The sequence below is a fragment of the Aedes albopictus genome, chromosome 1 (genome assembly GCF_035046485.1).
Source record: "Aedes albopictus strain Foshan chromosome 1, AalbF5, whole genome shotgun sequence".
NCBI classification, from domain to species: Eukaryota; Metazoa; Arthropoda; class Insecta; order Diptera; family Culicidae; genus Aedes; species Aedes albopictus.
The window spans coordinates 289,950,770-289,977,547 of record NC_085136.1 but is presented as its reverse complement, the minus strand read 5'-3'; the positions used below and the strand labels follow the sequence as shown (position 1 = coordinate 289,977,547).

Genomic DNA, 26,778 nt, shown 5'->3' with positions numbered 1-26,778 from the left:
GGTAAAGCAGAAGACCGTGACCCTCAAGGCCCTGGTATCGAATCTTGGTGTTACGGGGGTACACTTTTTTATTTTTTATTTTGAAATCAAAACATTGTCAACAATGGATTGAAGTGCACTTCCAGTAAAACTGAAGAGGCATTGGATGTTCTTTTTCAAATGATAATTAGATGATAACAAACTGTTTGGACAGTAGTGTGAATTCAAATGCCAATCTGTTCATATCAGAGAGCAGATTTTTTACCGTGTAGTAAGGAGCTGAAACGAAACGTCAAATCAAATGGGGCTTGCTGTTTTAAATTTCTTGACTATTCCGGTTACGGAAAAATAATGCACTGAACGAAAATTACTTGAGTGATTCCGTTTGAAGTGCATACTTCGCATAAGTCAGAAGCAAGCCTCGTCATCGCAACACTCCTCTTTGGAGCCACCATCAAAGCGAGCGATTGCATCTAAATAATCCCATTCTGGTCCCAAGTCTTTCAGGGATTAATGTTGCCAATAAATTAGCAGATTTGAGTTATGTTCCTGATCTTGTGGCTTATAAATGAAAGTATTTTAGAAATACATACTATAGAAAAACCGTCTGACCTCTGTTTCATTGCTATACTGAATATCTAAGGAATCATTTTATTAAGGATAACTTCGAACACCATTGTAAGAAAGTTTAATCATACATTCACCCATTTTCAGGCCTTCCAAATCGCCAACCTGATCCGCGAGTACATGGAGGTCATCCAGTCGCAGTTGAACGACGAGTCACAGAAAGACCCCAACACCGGAACGGCCGGAGTAGCGCCTCAGGTACCACCGCACAATCAACCGCTTCCGCCTCCGCATCAGAATCTTACGCCGCAGCAACAGCAGCAGTTGCTTCTGCAACAGCAGCAGCAACAGCAACAAGCATTGCTGCAGCAACAACAGCAGGATCATCGAAAGGGCGGTTCGAGCGGACAGTCGACAAGGCCTTCTTCGATGGCAATGCTGCGGCAGTCAGGTGGAGTGGCTTTGGTTGCTCCGCAACCAAGTTAAGGGTGGAGTGCTTTGCGGAAAGAAACATGTTACAGAGTATTAGCTTAAATATCGATAGTAATTGTAAAACACTCACGAAGGGACGACGTTGCATTAACAATACGGAAGGATTACAATAAATGTATGTGTGAGAGACTGATAAAAACAAGTTATTACAAGTTAAGCAAATATTGGACACGTGTGAAAGGTTTGATAATCAGTTTAGGAACGTTCAAGAACTAATTCGAATCAACAACGGAAAACGAACACAACACACGTGGTTTTGGATCTCAGTCAAGACGCATGGAAATCAAAATTTTCTACTTACAACAATATCAAATTGTCTCATGAAATCAAAATATATCCTCTAATAACCAACAGCAGTAACCAGGAAGGTAAGCTACAGTAATCAAACTTTGTAATGAAAACCGGTGAAATTTTGCGATAGAAATTCTGATTTTCGTTGCGTCGCTGAAATCGAAGTTGAAACAGTTTTTTAAATATTATAGCAAAAGAAAATCGTAGTTTCAGTTACCTGAGCGAAGCAATCATGCGCCAAGTAGTAGAATCTCCCTCGCCACTCGAATTCGTTGCGCGCTCTGATGATCTCATTAAGTCGAAACAACCATTCGCAATTTGCTCACAGAACACCCACATGGTTTAGTAAGCCGACGAATTGGTTCCGATTTCTATGGACTTGTTATTAGCAACTCACAGGTATACCTATAAAGATTCTGAAATAGGAAGCGCCTTTCACAACCCCAAGCACTTAGTAGCACAAAACACACTAACACTTGCACAATACTGCCTTCGTTTCCGCCGCTTTGTTCAACAAGTGTCTTTCACTTTCTTATTTATTATGTTATTTTTTTATACAACAATTCTACACTGTCAAACTGTTTCACGAATTGTTTGGGACTCAGGCCATTACGAGTAAAATTTAGTTGCCTATCTTTAGCTATTTTCTTCCCTATATGTTTATTTCGTGATTTTTTCGATGGAAAAACGTGTGATATGCTGTGTTGATTTTCTATCAGTGCATTGATATACGCAGAAATCTCTTTTGATACAAATTTTTCGTATAATTGTTTAGCACCTAAGTGAAACTCAGATAGGTTAAGCTTAGCGATAATTTTCTCTAGAGATACGTACGAATGTGAGTAATTTATTTATAAACAATTATTTATTTGTATAATGATATTGGCCATAATAAGTTTTCCTGTTTACACACATACTAACGATACTAACTAAACACTCTAGCAGATAGAAACTTTTTAAAACAAAACTACACCAAACCCCGCTTTTAACCATTACACACATTTGCATAAGAATTCTTCAAGTTTACTTCAACTCGAGATAAGTTCAGAATTTTATTTATCAAATCTTACCAAGTAGGGTATAATAAACTGAGAAACAGAACTATATATTGAAAGTCTAAGCAAACAATTGCAAAACTATTGAAAATGGTTGAAAATGATTATTGAATAGTTACAAGTAAAATGTTATCGAAGAAAAACCCAGAAAGGAAGCCTAACCCCTTAAACATAGCACTAACGAAAAAAAAAGTAAACAGAAAACCTTAACAAACTAATCAAACACAAAACAAAAACATAAACCAACAGTAAACGAGAAACAAAAATTTCACTAGTCAAGACTAATTGGTATAATGAAATTGCGTTGCAGCAGAACTACTTTCTAGTGAATTGCTACCAAATGAGAAGTGAGTTATAATCTTTCTAATTCCTATATCTTCCCTCGTGTAAGTTGGCTCCACGTAGTTGACTAACCGCATTCTATACGAGAGAAACGAGACACAAGAACGATAAATCTCGATTGAGAAACAAATGTCTGATGAATTTCCAGCCCAAATTGGCGATGCGAACCTCCGGGTCCGGCTGCCATTATCGTGATCTCGTGTACTGAAAACCATTACTGAATGAAAGTGGTATTTTTCGTTAAAAACCAATCAATCGAAGAGAGGCGCAGTATTGCGGCTATACTCTGCTTTCTATACTGGTCATAAAATCTCATAACGGAAGTAAATCAAGATTTATTGAGCAAAAATTGAAAGACAGATGTCGATTTTTTTTACATCCGAAAGCCCCTGGTAGCGTTGGGCGATCTTGACTTGATTGCTTCGATCGTGCATCACACCATGTTCCGTTAAATTTAAGTTTGTGAAATTTACCAACAAATTCGAAAGAAAACTTGCTTACAAATTTGTAATGTTGAACTTTACAGGTACCATTTCCTTTAAAGTTTTCTTGGAAACATTGGGACGATTTTTCAATTGAGAACAAAAATTTAATCGATTATCGCATACAACCTTGTAAGCAACAATTCCATACAATATTGAACATAAGTTTTCTCACATACAATTTATTGCGTTTGATGATTAAAATGATGGTGATGATTGCCTAAGCATACGGCTTATGCTAGCTACTATCGCAATACCATCAGTTCAGGCATTTGTTTTCATTCCTTCAAGCAGTGTGTCATCAACCTGTTAGCCGTCTGACTCGATAGAGCATACCATATCCGTAGTTTTGCAGTTCCGATCAACCGCCTTACTCCATTGTTGTTATTGCATCACCGCATGTAAGTGTAAATACAAGTGACCTTGGCCTGGTGTAGTCCTGAGCCGTGTTATCCAATCCCAAGCGCCACACGACCGCGCGCACATCCCGTGATTCTGTGAAGTCATCCTCGAAACGAGCGATGATCAAAATAAAAACACAGACCGCTCCGCTGTGGTGCGGTATGTGTGTTATGAATATACCAGGTACTGACAATCTTTCTATTTTAGGTGAAAGTTACCGTCTTAAGCGAACCAACCAACGAAAGAAGAAGCTTACGATAAACGAAAAAAGATGGCTGCGGAACCACCAGCGCCGCTGGAAGATAAGGGCTATTTTCGGCGATTTTGCGATTACATGAGCCACGATACCAAAGGAGTCGAGGTAGGTGACCTTTGCGTGCGTGTATTGTTTTGTTGATAGTTTTCCTTATAGCATATCTTTGGACCGTTTCCCATATGTTTTCGTGGTTTATTTGAGATGCGTAGTAGATCGGAAGCTAAACTAGGGAATTTTCACGGATTAAAAGCAACAGCGAAATAAGTCTTCTACCGTCAGTCGGGGTTACTTTGGACCAAAAATCAAGAAGAATGTTTCGTAAAAAAACTAACATTTATTAAAGCGATTATCAAAAGTGGATTGTATATGGTGATTTAAACTTGCGTTGACGATCCGGTGTAGAAAAAAGTCACATTTTGTTGATTTTTTCATTAAGAAAACGTGATGTGATTTTTATTGTAAAGCGTACTATACAAAAAAAAGTTGTTTTGAAATGTTCTGAAGAAAACAGCCGAGCACCGGACGTGTAATGAATTGCTGTTTTCAAGGTGTTTCAAGCAGTTGTTTTGAAAAGTTACACGAGTTTTCTTGATTCTGTATGCTATTTTGTATGAAAAACTTATTTATTCGAGCTGTAGTAGTCCAAATAATCATTTTGGGGATTACCCAGGACCATATATAAGTGAATTAAAATAACAGAGTATTCACATTATTCTATGCATAACATGGTGTTATGTTTTGGAAATTAATGTAAGAATGCAGCATGTCGGTTTCTAGGTAGGTAGAAAATAAGGAATATCATTTTCATCTTTTGAGACTGTTAGTTGGAGTTATATTTTGGGATAGCGGATGTAAATCATTGATCTTTCCCGAATAAAAATTTACATTAGTCTGCCATCAAATTTCGGTGTACAGTGTATCAAACAATTGTCCGTACTGCAATTTTTTGGTCACAATAATTTTTCATTCAAATGGTCATAACTTTTTTATACGTCAATCAAATACGCTAAAATTTTGATCAATTATAAACCATATTGTAAAGCTCCATTGGTAAAATTTTGAGCGAGACCGCATAAGTTTTCTGAAAGTTATAGAACTTTTAGTGAAACTTTAAGATTTTTAAACACATTTTTGAAACATTATTGTGAATGCCGGGCAACTCACTGGAACAATCCGTTCCCAGCCATCTTAGCAAACTGCAGTAGAATCACTTGGCATAATACGGAACCTCACGGTGATGGCGACTTGCTCCGCCAACAGTCCACTCGTCAATGAGGCAGCATCACACTGACGACGACCCCGTCATGGTGCTGGCTGTCACTGATGCTTGCTAGGGGAAATACACGCATGGGAAATGCTACTCAGCTTTGTTCATACCCCACATTCTAGGGGCAGCAGGGACGGATGTCCTGGGGCCTGACGCACCCCCCCGCTTGCGAGTCAGCCGCGTAGTTGCCGGCTAAGAATAGGACTACTAACCCCAATTCAAGGTGTCAAGCGACCCGTGCCGAGGAATGAGTGATCGAGGGGGTGAAAAAGATGCTCGATCTTTAACGGAGCCTGTGGGGTACCTGGGCACCCCCCACAGTATGCTGTCCCTTACCGCGTTAATGCAGAGCTCTGGCGTGGTGGACATTATTTCTCGTGCAACTCGTGGGAACAATGAGCAAGAATTCAAAATCAAATAATTTAGGTGGAAGTAGCGGTGCGATCAACCCCTTCGCAAGAAGCGGGTTGATGAGGTCTCCGACAAGGAGAAGCGAGGAGTCAGGTGCTGGAAGCTGCTTACGCAGCTCAAGCGTGGGAGCTCCTGTCCACTCCACGGCAAGCCAGCCGGCGGAGGTCATGGACGGAGCATGGTTGCTGAGGGCCATCAGCCAAGTAGCAGGAAAAGGACGGCCCGCATTGGAGGTAGCTGAGCAGCAGCTTGGCAAAATAATCGACTTCGCGACAACTAAGTCGAATATAAGCAAGGACCTGAAAACGGCCTTGCTTCGGCTTAGAGCGTCAGTCGATGAGGCCAAGCAGGAGCACGCGGTCGCGTTGCTGGCTGCGGCAGCGGCGGAACCCGCAAAGGAGAAAGCCTCTAAGCTTACGCAAACGGAGGCCTTCTCCTTCGCGGGTAGTCCGAAGAGTGTGGAAGCGAATGCTCGTGACAAACGTGACAAGCATTCGCAGAAGCGGGCGAGGCAGCCGTCAGGTGAGGAGCTGTCTGGCGGTGCCCGCAAGGCCAGGCGCATAATAACCCCGAAAGCCGGTGGTTATGCCGGAAAGTCGGACCCCAGCCAGGGTTCCCGGAAAGCTGGGAAGGGTGGGCCTGAAAAGGCCGGCCCGTCTCGGATTGATGGGAACAAGGGGTTGCGACCAATGGTGGGCCCTCAGCAGCCACAGAGCAGGGCGGTCCAAGGAGAAGACCCTCCTTGGACAAAGGTGGAGCGGAAGAGGAAGAAGAAGGGGAATCCGCAGGTAGAAGCGCAGGTCGCCAAGCCAAGGCGTAGGAAGGCAGGTGCCAGGCGCGAAAAAGGTGACGCAATCGTCATCAAGACCGAACAGTCGAAATACTCGGACGTCTTGAAGGCGATGAGGTGCGACGCCAAGCTCGAGGGTCTTGGAGCCGACGTACGCAGTATCAGACGTACTCGTACGGGCGAAATGATCCTGGAGCTTAAGCGCCAGAAGGATCACAAGGGCGCCGCCTACAAGAGGCTGGCAGAAGAGGTCCTTGGAGATGGAGTGGAGGTGAGGGCTCTTACGCATGAGGCGACTCTGAAGGTCAAAGACCTAGACGAGATCACCGAAGCGGAAGAGCTCGTCACGGCACTGCGGCAACAGTGCGATGTTCAGGTGGCCGCCACAGCCGTCAGGCTGCGGAAGGGGCCAGCAGGGACACAGATAGCTCTGGTTCAGCTACCTGTGGCGGATGTTAAAAAGTCCGTTAAAGTAGGGAGTATTAAGGTGGGCTGGTGTGTTTGTCACCTGACATTCCACGAGCCACCTGAGGTTTGCTTCAGGTGTCTGGAACCAGGACACAAGTCGTGGGACTGCAAAGGCCCCGACAGGCGCAAACTGTGTAGGCGATGCGGCGCTGAAGGCCATAAGGCCCAAAGCTGCACGAGTCCGCCCATCTGCATGATCTGTACCGGGAAAACCTCGAAAAACAGACATGCGATGGGTGGTCCAGGGTGCCCGGCCTTTAAGAAAGCCGCAGTGAGCAACAAATCACAGTGCAGGTAACGCAGCTGAACCTGAACCACTGTGATGCGGCTCAGCAACTGCTTTGTCAGGCGGTTTCTGAGTGGGAGACGGATATCGCCATCATTTCGGACCCATACCGAGTACCCGCCGGCAACGGCAACTGGGCCTCGGATGGGACCAGGAAAATGGCGGCGATATGGACGACGGGTAAATACCCCGTGCAGGAGTTGGTGTCTACTACCTATGAGGGCTTCGTGGTCGCCAAAGTAAACGGGGTCTTCTTCTGTAGCTGTTATGCGCCTCCGCGGTGGCCGATCGAGCGGTTCACGCAAATGCTGGACCGCTTAACGACCGTGCTAACAGGGCGAAGGCCGGTGGTAATAGCGGGTGACTTTAATGCCTGGGCTGTGGAATGGGGAAGCCGTCTCACGAACCAGCGGGGTCAGATCCTGCTAGAAACACTGGCCATCTTAGATGTCGACTTGGCTAACGTCGGTACCAAGAGTACCTATAGTCGAAATGGAGCGGAGTCAATTATTGACGTGACCTTTTGTAGTCCTGGCCTAACAAGTAGTTCGAACTGGAGAGTAGATGATGGCTACACTCACAGCGACCACCTGGCGGTTCGCTACAGTATCGACTACAACAACAGCAGACAGCGGATAGAAGAAGAGGCGGCTAGGCCAAGGCCAAGCCCTCGTAGGTGGAAGACATCATACTTCGACGAAGAGGTATTTAGGGAAGCGCTCCGCCGTGAGCGAAATTTACTCGGTTTAGACGGCGACGAGCTGGTAGCGGTGCTCTCACGTGCGTGTGATGCGACCATGCCTAGGAGAGTCCATCCTAGAAATGGGAGGCCACCGGCTTACTGGTGGACCGACGCGATTGCGGACCTGCGCCGCGCCTGCCTACGGGCTAGGCGGCGGATGCAGCGAGCACGATCAGAGGAAGAGCGAAACGAACGGCGGGTGGTGTTCGCCGCTGCAAAAGCCGCGCTCAAGACCGAGATAAGAGCAAGCAAGAAGGTCTGCTTTGAGGGTCTCTGTCAGAGTGCCAATACGACCCCGTGGGGTGATGCCTACAGGATCGTTATGGCCAAGACGAGAGGTGTGATGGCTCCTACAGAGCAATCTCCAGAGATGTTGGAGGGGATCATTGGAGGACTTTTTCCGCGTCATGATCCTAGTCCTTGGCCTCCTTTCGTAGGACAGCCGGGGACTGGGGCTGGCGATGAGGAAAGGGTCACCGATGTGGAACTTGCGGGGATAGCTAAGTCCCTTAGCGTAGGTAAGGCCCCAGGTCCGGACGGAGTTCCGAACCTGGCCTTAAAAGTAGCTATTGCAGAAGCTCCCGAGATGTTCAGGTCTGCTATGCAGAAATGCCTGGACGAGGGAGTTTTCCCAGAAGCTTGGAAGAGGCAGAGCCTGGTACTATTGCCAAAGGCGGGGAAACCACCCGGAGACCCGTCGGCATATAGACCAATATGCTTGATTGACACGGCGGGGAAGGTGCTCGAAAAGATCATCCTCAATAGAATGTTGAAGTTCACTGAGGGCGTAAATGGTCTCTCGAGCAACCAGTATGGCTTCCGGAAGGGGAGGTCCACCGTAGACGCTATCTTGTCGGTTACAAAAACCGCCGAGAAAGCACTCGAGCCTAAGAGGAGGGGAATTCGCTTTTGCGGGGTAGTGACTCTGGATGTAAGGAATGCATTTAATAGCGCCAGTTGGGCTGCTATTGCTGATGCGCTCTTGCGTCTGGGGATACCGGAGTACTTGTACAAGATTCTCGGAAGCTACTTCCAGAATCGCGTACTAGTATACGACACGGAGGTGGGTCGGAAGTGCTTTCACATAACCTCAGGAGTCCCGCAAGGTTCCATCCTGGGTCCGGTGTTATGGAATGTCATGTACGACGAGGTGTTGAGGTTAGAGTACCCAGTGGGAGTGGTGATTGTCGGATTTGCCGACGATATTACGCTCGAAGTCTACGGTGAAACGATCGAGGAGGTGAAGTTGACTACCGACCACTCGATCAAGGTTGTGGAGGCGTGGATGCGGTCCAGAAAACTGGAGCTGGCTCACCACAAGACAGAGGTGACGGTTGTGAACAACATGCAGTCGGCGCAGCAGACGGAGATCAGTGTAGGAGACTGCACTATCCTGTCGAAGCGCTCTGTCAAGCACTTGGGCGTGATGATCGACGATAAGCTTACCTTCGGTAGCCACGTCGATTATGCCTGTAAAAGAGCCTCCACAGCTATTGCGGCACTGTCCCGGATGATGTCCAATAGCTCAGCGGTGTACGCCAGTAAGCCGTTGCTAGTGTTCGTCTAGTGTTGCGTCGTCCATACTTAGGTATGGCGGCCCGGCGTGGGGTACCGCGCTAAGTACTGAATGCTACCGACGGAAGCTGGAAAGTACTTACAGGCTTATGTGTCTGAGGGTTGCAAGCGCGTACCGTACCGTGTCACACGACGCTCTCTGTGTCATTACTGGTATGGTGCCCATCAGCATTCTTATCAGTGAGGATATGGAGTGCTTCGAAATGCGCGGCACAAGAGGCGTCTAGCGGGATCGTCTAGTGTTGCTACGTCCATACTTAGGTATGGCGGCCCGGCGTGGGGTACCGCGCTAAGTACTGAATGCTACCGACGGAAGCTGGAAAGTACTTACAGGCTTATGTGTCTGAGGGTTGCAAGCGCGTACCGTACCGTGTCACACGACGCTCTCTGTGTCATTACTGGTATGGTGCCCATCAGCATTCTTATCAGTGAGGATATGGAGTGCTTCGAAATGCGCGGCACAAGAGGCATACGCAAGACTGTCAGGATGGCCTCTATGGTCAAATGGCAGCGCGCGTGGGACAGTTCCACCAAAGGAAGGTGGACCCATAGGTTGATACCGAGGGTAGATAGTTGGATTAATAGGCGCCATGGGGAGGTTTCATTCCACCTGACACAGGTCCTTACAGGTCATGGTTGCTTCCGACAGTATCTACACCGTTTCGGGCATGCGGATTCTCCCGAATGCCCAGTGTGCAATGGTTTAGAGGAAACGGCGGAACACGTTTTGTTCGTGTGCCCGCGTTTTCGCACAATGCGTGACCGCATGCTTGCCACATGCGGGGAGGACACAACTCCGGACAACTTGGTCCAGAGAATGTGTAGGGACGAGATTAACTGGAATGCCGTTTCAACGGCTATCACCCATATCGTCTGGGAGCTACAAAGAAGGTGGCGCGTGGACTCGGAGAATGGCTAGTCCAGATGCAGTACAAGAGGTGGTCCAGGGGTTCGAAGTCGGCTTCGTAGGTCATACCGGTGCCCTGCGGTCGAGATCGACCCTTACAGCGATTAAGTGGCCGCGGAGAGGAAGTCCCGGTAGCGGTGCTGTCGTGGCGTCAGTCTACTGGGTTGGATCTGAGCCCGCGGTTGGAAAGGGGTCCCCGGCAAGGGTCGGGGTAGGTGAGACCCTGCTGTCTGCAACCTACGGATGCAGCTGATAAGGCCTGAAGGGTAGTGATACCCTTGCCTTCAGCAGGTCAGATCGGGTTGCATGTGGGCATCAGTTCTTGATGTCCGCTCAGCAGTAGGGCGCGGGCGGGGTTGACCCTGCCCGCCTTCCGAGGACAAAGGGAGTGGCGAGGACCACTCGGGAAACTGGCTAAGCGCCAGTATGCTATCGTGATGGACTCTCCAGTGCGAGTCATCGATGTTCGTTGCTGCTAGGCTACGGCAGCTAACCTTGAGGGTGCGATATGCACTAGCCCCTCTCTGAAGCAATACCTTCTTGGTGGTTCCGGAGAGACGTAAGGGTTTGGCGACCATAGGAATGTGTTTTAGTGGGTCGAGGAGAGAGTAGTCCTGGCTTCTACCGGCATTGTAGAAGACGGCCTCATCCCCACACTACCCTAACCTTCCTGTTAGGGTGTCTGATGAGCAGATTTATCCCCCTATGGTTTAGAAGGAAAAAAAAAAAAAAAAAATACCCCACATTCTCCCTCTTCTCCGAAAAAAAAAAAGTTTTCTCACTAGCAGGCTTGTTATTTTTACGCTCAAACCCTCAATTTCGTTCTCTTCATCCTTATGGCACCAATGCAACAAGATACATTTCAAGATACAAGAATTAAGACGAATGGCCACATTTACTTTTTTGTTTAGTAAACGCACTTTTGTTAATATCGAACCTATATCATTTGATTGATAACTTGCAATGCTAACCGATCATCTATGGGGTTTTGCCGAGCTCCAATAAAAATAACTACAACACACGCAGTTGGGTGATGCGTCTTCTCTCCTTCAAGCGCACGTCTCGTTATGTAGCCGGCCCTGTTTTTCTCTCACTCAAATCAATCGTTATTCACGATTGCGAAAAAAAAACAAGAGGACATGTGCCGAGATAATCACGGGAATATTCTCACGAGCCAGCGTGAGGTGGTCGAGAGGTGGCGGCAGCATTACGATGAGCACCTCAATGGCGACGTTGCAAGTACCGAAGGTGGCGTGGTAACAGATCTAGGAGTATGTGCACAGGACGAAGGACTTCCGGCCCCTGACCTTCAAGAGATTGAGGAGGAGGTTGGCCGGTTGAAAAACAACAAAGCCGCTGGAGCAGATCAACTACCAAGCGAGCTTCTAAAATACGGTGGAGAAGCACTGGTGAGAGCACTACACTGGGTCATTACCAAGATTTGGGAGGAGGAAGTATTACCGGAGGAATGGATGGAAGGTATCGTGTGTCCCATCTACAAAAAGGGCGATAAGTTGGATTGCGGAAACTACCGCGCGATCACACTACTGAGCGCTGCCTACAAGATACTCTCCCAAATTTTATGCCGCCGTCTATCACCGATTGCAAGAGAGTTCGTGGGACCTGTGCGCCGACTTTAATTTGCTCGGCGGCGGCGTGAGGGCCATTTTTGGCCGGCGGCGGCGGCGTCATCGGCGTCACGCCGGTGGCAGCTTTCGGCGGCGGCGGCGGCGGCGTGAATCGGCGTGACCAAAATTTGACCGTAATGTGAACATTGGCGAAACAAAGAAGTTGTCTCTACGCTGTAGAATTTGTAGTTCAGTCTTTGCTTTTTCATGACCATTTATGACATGAATTATTATTATGCCAGTAAACAGGATGAAGTATTTGGCCAAAAAGAAACCAATGCTCTAACATCTTGTTTGATTCACTAGTGTCAAACAGATGTTTTTTTCTTGAGTTCATTTGTCAAATATTTGACCCTGAGTAATTATACCCTTACGTTTGAATGAACACCTTATTTATTCCTGTTCGGGTCCATCACTGTGGCCAGTAATAAGATCTATTGTGAAATTACCCGTATCCGTATTAGTGCATGTTGCATTACTCCATTGCAAATTAAGGGCAAAAATATAGATTTTGCTACATTTTTCGTTTTGTTTTCTTAGAACCTTCAGAAGCTATCACATTTGATAATAAGGTCGCACTATTTTCAAGGAATCCTCGAATGATTTCCAAAAGAATTCCAGGAGGAGCCTTGAAAAATCTCCTGGAAGATTCCGTGAAGAAACTGTTGGAACAATCCCTGCAAGAACTGCTGTATGAAACCCAGTGTTGCATTTGAACTGAACGCGAGCCAAAAATGAACTGAACGCGTTCAATTTTTTGAACGTGAACGCAGTAAACATTGAACTTGCGTGTCAGAGCTTTTCACTGCTCAAGAACGCCCGTTCAGATCCCCATTCGGCTCAATGTTCTAATGCACTATTCTATCAATATGTAAAGCTAATGAATCGGTCCAGTCATCAAAAGTTCCGCAGAAATAAGACTTCATGGAACATGGCCCTTTACTGTACCACATAATACCATATTAGTAATACGTACTAGCGTGGTTCAAAAAATCGTTTTTGCTCCCTACCGCTTATTCGATTCCTAATCAGATTCTATGCTTTCTCCCAAAATTTGAGCTCATTTAGTTGAAAATTGAGACTGCACAAGCCCTTCAAAGTTTGTATGGGAATTACTATGGGAAAAGGCCGTTTTTCATTCAATCCACAGTAGCATTTCCCCAAGTGCCCTAGTCGGTTAATTGACCCTTGGTAATTCTAGGTTACTCTATCAGCTACAACTTTGCCGAAGACCGCATTTAAATCGGACGCCTCATTAATTAGTTACCGATTTTTGTCCAGAACCGAAATCTTTACTCATGATTTTTAAACTATTCGGTAGGCATCACTGCATTTTGCAGTGAAACATAGTAGCCATGGTTTCAGTGTGCTATCTTTGGCGCCATATGCAGCAATGTTGCCTGCTGGGAAGCTGGAGGATCACTGTTAAAGTTTGTCCAGTTGGAAACAAATCGATAACTAATTAATGATGCGTCCGATTTAAATGCGGTCTTCAGCAAAGTTGTAGCTGATAGAGTAACCAAAGATTACCAAGGGTCAACTAACCAACTAGGGCACTTGGGAAAACGCTACGGTGGATTGAATGAAAAACATCGTTTTCCCATAGTAATTCCCATACAAACTTTGAAGGGCTTGTGCAGTCTCAATTTTCAACTAAATGAGCTCAAATTTTGGGAGAAGTCATATAATCTGGTTAGGAATCGAATAAGCGGTGTGGAGCAAAAACGATTTTTTGAACCACGCTAATACGTACATACATTGCATTGTGGGGTTGGGAAGGAAGCGGATCGAATCGTCCGGAGTCACAGCTCGAACCTTATGACGCGTTTTTATGCGAAACAACATCCAAAAGCTTGAATGTGTCATCATATCCTATATGCCTTCTCTCCTAGGACTATGTGAAGCATTTGTATACACTCGTTGTTGCACAGAAAAACGCGCCATACGACCTAGGCCATTCCCGAGCAAAGTCTTACAACAAAATGATAGCAAATCGAAAACACGATTTGTAATCAGCAGCAAATTGATATCACAATTTGATATCAGATTGTCTTGACTCAACTTGAATTCAAATTTTGATTTCGTTTTGCTGTCACTTCAACTTATTATAAATATTAAAGTTTTTAACCAATTTCAAAACTTCTAGACGACCTTGTATAATACAACTAATGCTATACCATCAGTGCAATTAACATATTGCATTTAAGTTTTCATATCATTCGATTAACGGTTTTTTCCATTTTTTCGCACTGATAGCAAAAACAGTTATCAATTTGATATCACTGATGGCAGGAATTGTTTTCAACTTGCTGTTACGGGAACATTTTTCTGCTCTCATTTTTGATGTTTTAACCGTTAAAACGACCAAAATGACAACAACCTGAGTTATCATAATTTGCAATATCACAACATCAAAATTAGTTTTCAATTCGCTGTCAAGCTTTGCTCGGGTTGTGGCATCGGGCATTAAGATTCTGCACCGAAATACGGATTATCCGCAAACCACGGTGGTCGGTCCGGTTCCCCCTCACAATAGAAGGTCAGATTCTCAATCCAATGAGCCAAGATTGCTAGAATTGGCGAAAAAATGGCAGAAATATGACCGTTTCAGTTTAGCGGGTACCAGGGTATCATGTTAGCATGTTGGCATTATACTGGTGCAGTTCTTGCTCATTGTTCAAGGTGCGTTCAATTTCGAGCTCGCTCGCGTTCCAAATTTTGAACTGAACAATGTTCAAATCGTTTTGATCGCAGCGTGCCGAATTTGAACCTGAACGCAAATTGATCGCGTTCAAATGCAACACTGATGAAACCCTTAAGGAACTTCTGCTGAAATAACTGAAATGTAGTTCAAGAATCTCTCTTAGAGAGATCACTGACTTATGCAGAATTCTCGAAGGAATTCCTAGAGGATTCCCCAAAAGAATTAAAGCAGGAATCCCGGAGGCATTTCAGAAGGAATCCCCAATGGAATTTAAGTAGTAATCCTGGAAGGAGTTCCAGGAGGAATGCCCATAGGAATTCCATAAGGGAGCCCTGAAAGAATTCCAGAAGAAATTCCCGCAGAATTTGCATAAGGAAATTTCGAAAGAATTCCAGCACGAATTCCAAGCAAATTCCAACAGGAATTCCCAAAGGATTTCCAGAAAGAATCCTCGGAGGTATTCCAGTGGGAATTTCAAAGTGAATTCGAAAAAGAATCCCTTTAGGATTTCTAAGAGGAATCAACGAAAAATATCCAAGAGGAATCTCTGAAGGAATTCCAGGAGAAATCCCTGAGGGATTTCTAGGAGAAATTGCCGAAAGTATTCCAAGAGGAAACCTCGAAGGAATTCTAAGAGAAATCTCCGAAGAAATTTGAAGTGAAACCCCAAAAGGAATTCTAGGAGGAAACCTCAAAGGAATTCCAAGAGAAATCTCTGGAAAAAAACTCAGGAGGAATCCCTGAAAAAAGTGCAGGAGGAATCCCTGAAAAAAGTGCAGGAGGAATCCCCGGAGAAATTTTAGGAGGAATCCTCGAAGGAAGTTCAGGAAGAAATTGCAGAAGGAATGCCAGGAGAAATCCGCAAACGAAGTCCAGAAGATATACCCGACAGAATTCTAGAAGAAATTCCTACAGGAATCCCAGGGGGAACCCCTTTAAGGAATTCCGGAAGGAATCTCCGAAGGAACTCCAAGCGGAATCCTCGAAGGAGTTTCACGAGGAAACCCCGCAGGAAGTACAGGAAGTACATCCCTGAAGAAATCTCCGAAAGAACTCTGTGAAGAATTTCCGCAGGAATTCCAAGAGAAAATCCAGAAAGAATACCTGCGCGTATCTCAAAGGAGTTCAAGCAGTACATCAAAGAAATTCCAGCAAAAATCCTTAAATTAATTTCAGTGGGAATTTCAAGGATGATTCAAGAAATAATCCCCGAAGAATTGTGAGGACGGACCAACGAAGTATACCCAAGAGGAATCTCTGAATAAATTCCGGGAGAAATTCCTAAAAAAATCTAAGAGGACCGAAGGAATTCCAAGATGAATCCTCGAAAAAATTCCAGGAGAACTCAGAAAGGAGGAATCACCGAAGGAATTCTAGGAGGATTCACCGAAGAAAACCCCGAAGAAATTCTAGGAGGAATTCCATGAGGAATCTCCGAAGAATTTGGAAGTGAAAACTCCAAAGGAATTCCAAGAGGAAACTTTGAAGAAATTACAGGAGGAATCCCAGAAGCAACTCTAGGAAGAATCTCTGAAGGAATTATAGGAGGAATTTAAGTAAGAATTCAAGAGATATCTCCGAAGGAATTCTAGAAATAATCTCCGAAGGAACTTCAGGAGAAATCCCCGGAGGACTTCAAGGAGGAATCCCTGAAAGAAGTCCAGGAGGAATTTCCGAAGGAACTCTAGAAGGAATCTCTGGAGGAATTCCAGGAGGAATCCCCGAAGGATTTCAAACCGAAATAATCATTGGATTTCCAAGAGGAATCCCCAAAGAACTCCAGGAGTAATTTCTGAAGAAATTCCCGAAGGAATCCCGAAGGAACTTTAGAAGGAATCTCCAAATTAATTCCAGGAGGAATCCCGAATGAATTTTAGAAGAAATTATCGAAGGAATTCCAGGAGGACTGCTGGAGGAATTCCATGAGGAAATATAGGAGGAATTTTCAAAGGAGTTCTAAGAGAAGTTATCTAAGAAATTCCAGGAGGAAACCCAGGAGAAATTTCAGGGGAACTCCACGACGGAGTATCAAATGAAAACTCTGAAAGAAATTCTGGTGAAATCCATGATTTAAGTCTAGGACGAATCCGCGAAGGAACTCCAGAAGAAATCTCCAAAGGAATTTCAGGAAGATTTCCTGAAGGAACTCTAGGAGAGACCCCAAAGAAGTTGTACGAGAAATCCCCGGAAGAATTCCAAGAAGGAGGTTTAAGTTGTATCTTCGAAGGAAATCCAGGAGGAATCCCCAAAGGCAGTCCAGGAGGAATCCACGACGGAATATCAGGAGGAATCCTTGAAAGAATTTCAGAAGGAATCCTTGAAGGAAGTCTAGGAAGAAACCCTGAAGAAAATCTAGGAAGAATCCCCGTAGGAATTCCAAGAGGAATCTTCGAAATAATTCCAGGAGGAATTTCCGAATGATTTCTTTGAAGAATCTCCAAATAAATTCCAGGAGGAATTCCCGTAGGAATTTCAGGAGGAATACTCGTAGGTAGTCCATAAGGAACCCCTGAAGTAAATCCAAGAGGAATCACCGAAGAAATTACAGGGCAAATTGCTGCAGGAATTCCGGGGGAAATACCCCAAAGAATTCCGGTAGCAATCTCCGAAGCATTTCCAGGTGAAATTCTTGAAGGATTTTCAGCGGAATCTCCCGAGGGAATCTTTTTGGGTAGACGGATCCCTGCAGGATTTGTAAGAGGAATTCCCCAAAGATTGGCAGGAGGAGTCCCCGAAAGAATTCCTGGAGGAATTCCAGAAGGAAATACTTGAGGAATTCTTGTAGAAACTCCATGAGAGATCCCTAAATAATATCCTGGAGATATGCCTGATTATATTCCTAAGGTAATTTTTGAAGGAACTTTAACAAGATTCCCTGAAAGAACTCCTGTAAGAAATCTCTGATATAACTCCTGGTGCATTCGTAAGTCCTCCTGGAAAAATTTCAGAAAGAATCCCAAGAGCGATCCCTTGAATTCCTAAATGAACTTCTGGAGGAATCCCCTAAGGTTATCTTGTAGGATTCTGAATGAAATTCTGAAGGAATCCCTGAAGAAATTTAGGAGGAACCTCTGAAGAAACATCTTCATGAATCCCAGAAACTCCTGGAGGAATCTATGAAGAAACTCTTGGACTTATTTCTGTAAGAACTCCTGTATGAATGTCTAAAAGAACTTAATAAAATAGCCGTATTCGAATTTTGTCAAGACTAGATAAGCCATTTCAAAGTTAAATTCTATCGCAGTCGAATCCAAAAATCGTTAATTGTTGTTAGACAGAACAACACTGGACGAAAAATCAGCAATATTTGAGTCCCTGTAGAAGGTACCAAATGTAACCGAAACGTCGGACAAGATATAATAATAGCTGTATTTGAAATTTATCAAGACTGGAAAAGGCATTACAACGTAAAACTTCTGAAAGAACTTCTAACGGAACTCTTGATGGATCTCCAGGAGGCATCTATGAATCCTCCTGAAAGAATCTCTGAAGGGACTTCTGAAAGAATACCCGAGCGAACTTCTGTTGAAATAACTTAAAGAACCTCTGAAGGAATTCCTAATGAACACCTGGAGGCATTCCTGAACCCTCCTGGAATTGTTGAGGAGATCCCTGAAGGAACTCCTGAAGAGGTCACCGAAGGAACTTTTGGAGCATTACTTGAAAGAACTACTATACTGCATGAATCCTTGAAAATGCTCTTGAATCTATGGAGGAACTTCTGTAGGAATATCTGAACGAACTCCTAGATGAATCCCCAAAAGAACTCCTGAAAAATTTCCATGAGGCATACCGAGAGGAATCCCTGATGGAATTTCAGGAGGGATTGTTGAAAAAATTCCAGGAAAGATTTCCTGAAGGAACCCTTGATGGAACTCCTGGAGTGATTTCTGAAGAACACAGAACGCCAGGAGAAACCCATTGTTGGAATTCTAGAGGAATTCCTGGGAGATCTCCTAGAGGAATCTCTGAAGAAATTCCAGGACTAATTCCTGAAGAAACTCCTGTATGTAATCCTGAAGGAATTTCCGAAGAAATCCTTGGAGAAACTCTCTGACTAATCTCTGAAGGACCACCTATTGGATCCCCTGATGAATCTTCTGGATGAATCTCGGATGTATTTCTAGGAGGAATCCCAGAAACCTCCTGAAAAAAAATCTGATCGAACTCCTGTCGAGATCTTCCTGAGAGATCTTCTGAAAAAAAGCATGTTAAAACTCCTAGAGGCATCCCTAAATCTCTGAAGGAACCACTGGAGACATCTTTGAAGAAACTCCTGAAGAGATCTCTAAAGGAACTTCTGAAGAATTCTTTGATTGGAATATTAGAGAAATCTTCGAAAGAGTTTTAGTATTTTATCTCAACTTAATGTAAACAAAATTTTATTCGTGCACTGATCACCGGCGTGAAAAATGAAAATCGGCGGCGTGACGAACATCGGCGTATGGCGCGCCGCCGATATCACGGTCGGCGTCGGCGTGGGGCAAAAAGTGTCGGCGGCGGCGGCGTGGCGCGGCGGCGCACAGGTCTATTCGTGGGGCAATATCAGGCTGGATTCATGGGTGAACGCGCTACAACGGACCAGATGTTCGCCATCCGCCAGGTGTTGCAGAAATGCCGCGAATACAACGTGCCCACACATCACTTGTTCATCGATTTCAAATCGGCGTATGATACAATCGATCGAGAACAGCTATGGCAGATTATGCACGAATACGGATTCCCGGATAAACTGATACGATTGATCAAGGCGACGATGGATCGAGTGATGTGCGTAGTTCGAGTATCAGGGACGCTCTCGAGTCCCTTCGAATCTCGCAGAGGGTTACGGCAAGGTGATGGTCTTTCGTGCTTGCTGTTCAACATTGCGTTAGAAGGTGTAATAAGGAGAGTGGGGAAAAACACGAGGGGGGCGATTTTCACGAAGTCCGTTCAGCTGTTTGGTTTCGCTGATGATATTGATATTATAGCTCGCAATTTTGAGACGATGGCGGAAACGTACATCCGACTAAAGAGTGAAGCCAGGCGAATCGGATTAGTAATTAATGTGTCGAAGACAAAGTACATGATGGCAAAGGGCTCCAGCAAGGAATCACCGCGCCCACCACCCCGAATTTATATCGACGGTGATGAAATCGAGGCGGTTGAAGAATTCGTGTACTTGGGCTCACTGGTGACCGCCGACAACGACACCAGCAGAGAAATTCAGAGGCGCATTGTGGCAGGAAATCGTGCTTACTTTGGACTCCGCAGAACTCTACGATCGAATTAAGTTCGCCGTAACACGAAGTTAACTATCTACAAAACGCTGATTAGACCGGTCGTCCTCTATGGGCACGAAATATGGACCCTACGTGCAGAGGACCAACGCGCCCTTGAAGTTTTCGAACGGAAGGTGTTGCGTACCATGTACGGCGGAGTACAGATGGAAGACGGAACTTGGAGAAGACGAATGAACCACGAGCTGCATCAGCTGCTGAGAGAACCAACCATCGTCCATACCGCGAAAATCGGGAGGCTACGGTGGGCGGGTCACGTCATCAGGATGTCGGATAGCAACCAGACTAAAATTGTTCTCGAGAGTCATCCGACTGGTACAATAAGACGTGGAGCGCAGCGGGCTAGGTGGGTCGACTAAGTGGAGGACGATCTGCGGACCCTTCGCAGAGTGCGGAACTTGAGACAAACAGACATGGACCGAGTGGAATGGAGACGGCCTCTGCTGTACATACAGTGCGAGAAATAAGTATAAAGACAGAGCCGTTTTCCATACAAAATAATCATGTTTAGGAATCAAAATCTAGTTTTCTAGCGATTCGATTATAATGGAATTTTGGCTGCAACCTTAAAATAACTAGAATTTTCACTAGAAATATAAATCATCTTCCATGAAAACGTTCATATCGACTTTTTAGATTCAAATAAATATAAAGACACTATTTCCATATAAAAATGTGTCTTTATATTTATTTGAATCTGAAAAGTCGATAAGGTACCCCGGGGCAAGTGAGAATCGGGGGCAAGTGAGACCTATAGCTAGTATTTTTATTATTATAAATTTTTAAGTCTAACATTCTTCATGGAAAACATAGGTATCACACCTACGGATAGTTTGAATACAAAAAAAAAATATTGTTTCAACCATAAAGGGACCGTATACGATATTGTTGTTCATATGTAATTTTCAATTCACTAGGTGAGATTGACGTGCTCTACTACATTCGTCGTTTAAAAATAGATTTGTTATTCTACAAATACTTTTTCGGTTTCAGGATAGTGTTTGGAGTTCTTGCAAATTATATCAAGCGAAAAAGCTGCATTTTATTTTTATTTATTACCTTTAGTTTACTGCTCTCACTTGCCCCAGTGCATTTCGCTATCTGGGGCATGTGGGACCTATGAGAATAAACAAAAACAATTATATGGGTTCATCTCGCCTTGTCCAGCCTAAGATGAAATTAGCACGAAAGTCAATAAAAATTGACGCAATAAGTAATCTACTGTTGAATTATACTCTATTATCTCTATTTAGATGATGAAATTCTTGTTAAAAATGGTAAAACCTTGGGTAAAACAAAAAAAAATCAAAAGCATGTATTTTTCGTTTTTCTTTATATATCTTCCATTATTTTTTCACTCAACGCTGCATAATGAATTCTTCTGAGCTATGATAAATTGGATACCGTCTATAATAAATTGAAACCGTCCATATTGATGAGATTCATCAACTATATAATATAGAGACCAAGTTTAGAAATCTTTTGTCGCTTCACTTTACGGCGTTTTTTGTAAGAAAAATCAATTTATTTTGCATGAGCTGCTAGAGTTGATTCAAGTTTTTTCCCCAGCGATTTGTTATGTGTTACGTAATTTATGCACGATACCATAAACCTCTTCTTATTTTAATCTCTAAACATAGTCATTCATATAAGAGATTTATGATTTATGTTACCTTATTTGTTGCAACTTATATTAAACCCTTTGAACAAATACTCTGAATATGTCTCACTTGCCCCGTGAAACGCAGTAAATGAAGATCTGCTACACTTTTCATTATATGCCTAATATATGGAATGTAAAAATTTTGAAACAGTTTTAATGCACGTTAATAAGTACAAATATACCAACAACATCTTTTGGGTCCATTGGAATTATTAAAGAATTTGTGTTCTGAAATTTTTGGCATGACAAAACCAAATAAGCACTTTTTTAGGTCCCACTTGCCCCGGGGTACCTTATAAACGTTTTCATGGATGATGATTTATATTTCTAGTAAAAATTCTAGTTATTTTAAGGTTGCAGCCAAAATTCAATAACAATCGAATCGCTAGAAAAAGAGATTTTGATCCCTAAACATGATTATTTTGTATGGAAAACGGCTCTGTCTTTATAATTATTTCTCGCACTGTATGTACAGCAGAGGCCACCCCGGCCTTAGCCTGATCGGACGCGGATTGCGTAGGACCTGAGAAAGGATCTAGCACTATTCACAAAATTAGTTTTCAAAAAAATCTATTGAAAACGTGTTAACTCGGGAGCGGTCGCGTCGTGTACTGAGTACACGCACCATGAAAAATACACGCATGTGGTACACAGCGTGAGCGCGGCGTCGCTGCAGGTAGTCAAAGACGCGACTGCTCAAGGGTTAATAATTTCAAAGAAATCTTCTTCCGATCTCATGAGTTAGCTAGAAAACCTAATAAAAATTTACCAAGTAGGGTATTGGTCCCATATTAAGCATGTGGCTCCCATTTTCATCCCACGAAAAACAAAGGATTGAAGCGCTGTTTGTTTTGTATTTTGTATTTTTTGTTAGAAGTGAGCACCCATGAAAACAAAAAGAACGGAGTCAATCGGTGCCGTAATCGCTTGTTTTCGAATAGGATGAAAATGGGAGCATGAGATTACTGATGGCACACATACCCTATCTTGACAGAAATGTTCCAATGTTCAAAATCCAGTAATGGTCGTGGAAAAACGCAAGTCCGTTGTCAAGCGATAACAATTACAATCATAAACAGGTAAACATACATTCATCGTTGTCATACATACATTCACTGTCATAGGCCTTTTCAGACGACAGGTCCGTGTATGCCACTGTTTACAACTGCCGAACAAAGGCGCAAACGCCAAATTGTTAGTTTCATAGGAGAACTGTCAAAGACCCCCAAAATCAGCTGATTTGAGACGTCAAATGAAAAGGCCCATTGACCAATCCAAATTCCTGTGTGGTAGTGGTTTGTGTTCAGATTTCCCGTGTTAATCTATCTGTAAGAACTTTGTGAACATCTTTTGTTCTCACGTATATGGATAGGCTTGCATTAGGTTTCGTGAGACATTTTTTGGACAACTCAATTGGTCAATTGTCTTGGGGACGTGCACAAAACGAGCTATCAAAACATGCACAACAGGGGTGTCGACAATTAGGTCGACACCTGAGACGAGACTCGCGAAGACGGTCTTCTTTTTCTCCACTCTGTTATTTTTTTCTTCTTCCTATCTGTGTTGACATTATGTTTAGGGCTGGTGGTTCAAACACGTACGTGACCGCATCACCTCACATGCAGTGTGACTGAATCCCATTCACGCACAAAATCATGTTGAGGTTAAATTTTGCATCGCCAACAATCGCCAAGCAAAGTAATCATTGGAATATTTTGTTTTCAATTTATTTTTGACAGTACAGGAGAAGAAAATGCTGCTCGGAGTGAATTTTGGCTTCAGAATTTATCTCGGATAGCAATACTTTCCTCGTTTTAGGTAACGTAATCAAACGGGCTACAACTGACAGCTCAGTTGGGCTGCACTTGACGTTGCTTTTTTTCCTCATCGCGAGTCTCGTCTCTGGTCGACACTAGGGGGTTCGGCAATCAGGTCGAATACCGGACGACCGTTGCATTTTCTCCAACAGGTTTGACCACATATAATCTGAACACTTTTTAATTTGAACCTCTCTGAAACTGGACTCAGAATCAAAACAAAACAGCAAAACGGGTTACCATCAGTGTGGTTTTCGATGCCCACAGGGTTGCTAGAAGTTCTAATTAACCCTTATGTGGCCGGCAGGGTACCCGGGTACCCAGCACCCATTTAAAATACACGGTGTAGAAAAAAGCAAAAAGTTTGCCGGCCACATAACGGTTAAAAAACAACCCCGTTGGTTTGTATGAGGTGTCGTTCCAACGGAGGTAGACGGTAGTATGTATAGGTGTCCGTGGGTGGATCGAGTTGAGACCTACCTCACCCAAAACATGATTGTTTACTAAAACGCTCTTGGGTCCTGTTTACATTTTTCTAGCAATCCTTCAATTATATTATCAGATATCTCCAAAACCAGTCCAATGATTCTTTCCGAATTCATCATAGAATCCATCTAGAATATCCTTGGATTCATTTAAAAATTCCTCCAAAAATTCCTGCCAGCATTTCCACAAGAATTCCTTCGAGATTTCCTCAAAAATTTATTTAGAAAATTTCCCAAAGATCCGTCCAAGTATGACTCCAAGTATGATGTCAGACATTCAATAAAGTTTCATGAGGAACTTGTACAAGATTCCTTCTTGGAGAAATCTTTAAAATAATCCTTGGAGTACTTCGTTAAAGTTCATCTGAAGGGTTCCTTGATGAACTCCAACGCTTAAAGAAATTCCTAATAAAAATCCTTGAAGATATTCCTGAAGAAATGCTTGGAGGTGTTCCTGAAAGGAATTATTGTTAGTATTCCTAAACCAATGCTTAGAAGAATTTCTGAAGCAATCCCTGAAAATAGTTCTGAAGTAAATCATAGGGGATTTTTTTGTAGATATCCTTGAAGTAACTGCTAGATGAATCGTAAAAGATATACCCAAAGGACTTCTCGCAGTAATCCTTCAAGGAATACTAAAGAAAAATTTTTACATGATGAAATCGTTGGAAAACATTGCTTGTTACATATTTTTCATGCGAGAGTAAAAAAAATCGACAAGCTATTTTTATTACGGTTTTGACGTGACATGTGTTCAGATCCTAATTTTCAACAAGACAAATCCTACAGTTGGTAGTAAATTGAAACATTAGTATAATGAGATCGCCGATTGCAGCGCTACGATGTGTTACAGAAATAAAAAAATAATACAAAGCATTGAAAAATCACGGACACATAGAACCTTATAAATGCACAAACAAGAAAATATGCCCTGTTATCTAGATGGATAACAAGTTCCGATCCTGGAATTGTGTTTTGTTTGGTTTATAGTTCGCCTTATAGTTCGCAGTATCTGTTGCTGCATTCATAGCTTGATTTTATCTAGGAAAACTAATCCTAATCGGGCATCCCGATTCGGGTTTTATTACTAGATTTCTATAACTTGCCCAAAATGGCTTGAAAGTTGTCAATCAATATGGGATTGTATTTCATGGGTCTCTATTCTTCCAGAACCCTAAATGTTTATTAAAATATAAGGAATCTTGACAAGGTTAAAATAAAACATATAACACAAAGAACACATTAAACAATTATTCTGTTTTATTAATGTAACAAATATTTAAACCCGTATTAGATGTTGTCACTTGTGCTGTCGATGAAATATTCCCTTATACAAAATTCAGAAATTCGAAAAGACCCCAAATTAGTTTTGTATTTGAATTTCCTATAAGAAACCGTCCATTAATGAGTATTTTGGGGGGAGGTGCGAAATCTCAAACTAATGTTGAAGATGCCAGTTTTCTCAAGGTTTCAATTCCCGATAGTCACATAAATGAATCTTAAGCTTTCCCATACAATTTCTTATTTTTTCTCCATAGATTGCGACTTATACGGTATCTGGAATTTTATTCGTCGTCGCATATAACAAAATCCGACCTGTAAGTACACTATTGTAATAGTCCTAAAAAAATATTCATAACTAACTGGTTAAAACTTACCCATCCAGATAACCCGCTTTGCCAAAGCGTCGGACATCCCGAAGCACTTTGTCCGCGAGCAAATCCCTCAGTACGGCCGCGTCACCAAGATCGAACCGTCGATCCAGTCCGGCCCTCTGCTGATCGTGAAGCATCGTCCCCCGCTGAACCTAATCTTCTGGTCCAACAAAACGCTCCCGGTCAAAATCGCCGGGGTGGACCTCAACGCCAACGGGTACTCTTGGCTCCAGACCGTGGTCCTCAATCGGCAGGTTACTTTTGTTCCGGTGAAAACCGAAACCGGCAAGGATTACGCCGAATGCAGTGTGTACTTCAACGAGCTGTCTTCGGACAAGAAGTGGCTCCGGAAGGTCGATCTGGGTCAGGCCCTTCTTCAGTTGGGATTCGCAAAATTGAGCGCTCCGGTGCCGCGAGTCAAGCTGACCAGTAAGGATCCGTACGAGAAGCAGGTGCACGCATACTTCCAGAAGTTGGCCAACAGCGAGAGTAAGGCCAAGGATCGTCGGGTGGGACTTTGGCAACATACGTGAGTATCATGTACCGTTGTTGGTTGAGGCGCTTCCCCTATGATATCTTAAACTTTTTCTTTTCTCTTATCAGTCTGCCACCGAAAGTACTTCCCGCGAGATTATGGCAATCCATGTGGGACGGCTTGTCCCAACGTCTGTCTCCCCAGTCGCATCGCGTTCCCGAACTGGTACGATGAATATGCCAGCAGAAGAAGCATGTGCAATCGAAAAACCACGCCGAGGCATCTGCCCTTCGCCAAACAAGCGCAACAAATCAAACGAGAATGTGGCCCATTAGCTTGGTCACTGCTCGTTTTTTATCGTAAAATGACAACTTGTTACCGTTTTGAATAGTATTTTTTTTTCTTTGAGTTTCTAAGAAGTGCCTGAATAGAGAGCACGCGTTTGAAGAGATAATCATCGTCTTTTGGAGGCGTGTCGAATTAGCGCCGTCATTGTCCGAGTTGTGGTCAGTGCTGTAGAAAAGTGAGCCGAAAAAAAAATAGAAACTAGTGGCGATAGCGTTGAATGAATACATGTTTGCTGTTGAATTAGTCCTTTATATTGATTTATTTTGTATTCATAGGAGTAATGATGTTTCGATCCGGTTAAAAAAAAATCCGATTCACTAATAGAAACTGCTTTTGGAAATGATCATTTGAAGGCACACGCAAGCTGATGAATAAACCAATTGTTGAGAGAGAGACTGAGCAATACCATCAA

General features: G+C 43.6%; 2 protein-coding genes across 2 annotated transcripts in view; both read left to right on the top strand.

The window, feature by feature from the left end:
• LOC109408327 (myosin-I heavy chain) overlaps positions 1-3,081 on the top strand; it is a 254,619-nt gene extending 251,538 nt beyond the window's left edge. The window contains exon 16 of the mRNA XM_029860214.2: positions 694-3,081. Coding sequence (XP_029716074.2) covers positions 694-1,032 — 339 coding nt within the window. The 3' untranslated portion in view covers positions 1,033-3,081. The remainder of the gene's footprint in view (positions 1-693) is intronic.
• A 373-nt stretch (positions 3,082-3,454) lies between these two features.
• Positions 3,455-26,778, top strand: LOC109408313 (protein C3orf33 homolog). The gene is made up of 5 exons (XM_029860360.2): positions 3,455-3,609; positions 3,818-3,971; positions 25,427-25,486; positions 25,555-26,072; positions 26,147-26,778. The coding sequence occupies exons 2-5, from the start codon at positions 3,882-3,884 to the stop codon at positions 26,250-26,252; spliced, it is 774 nt and encodes a 257-aa protein (XP_029716220.1). The 5' UTR covers positions 3,455-3,609; positions 3,818-3,881; the 3' UTR covers positions 26,253-26,778.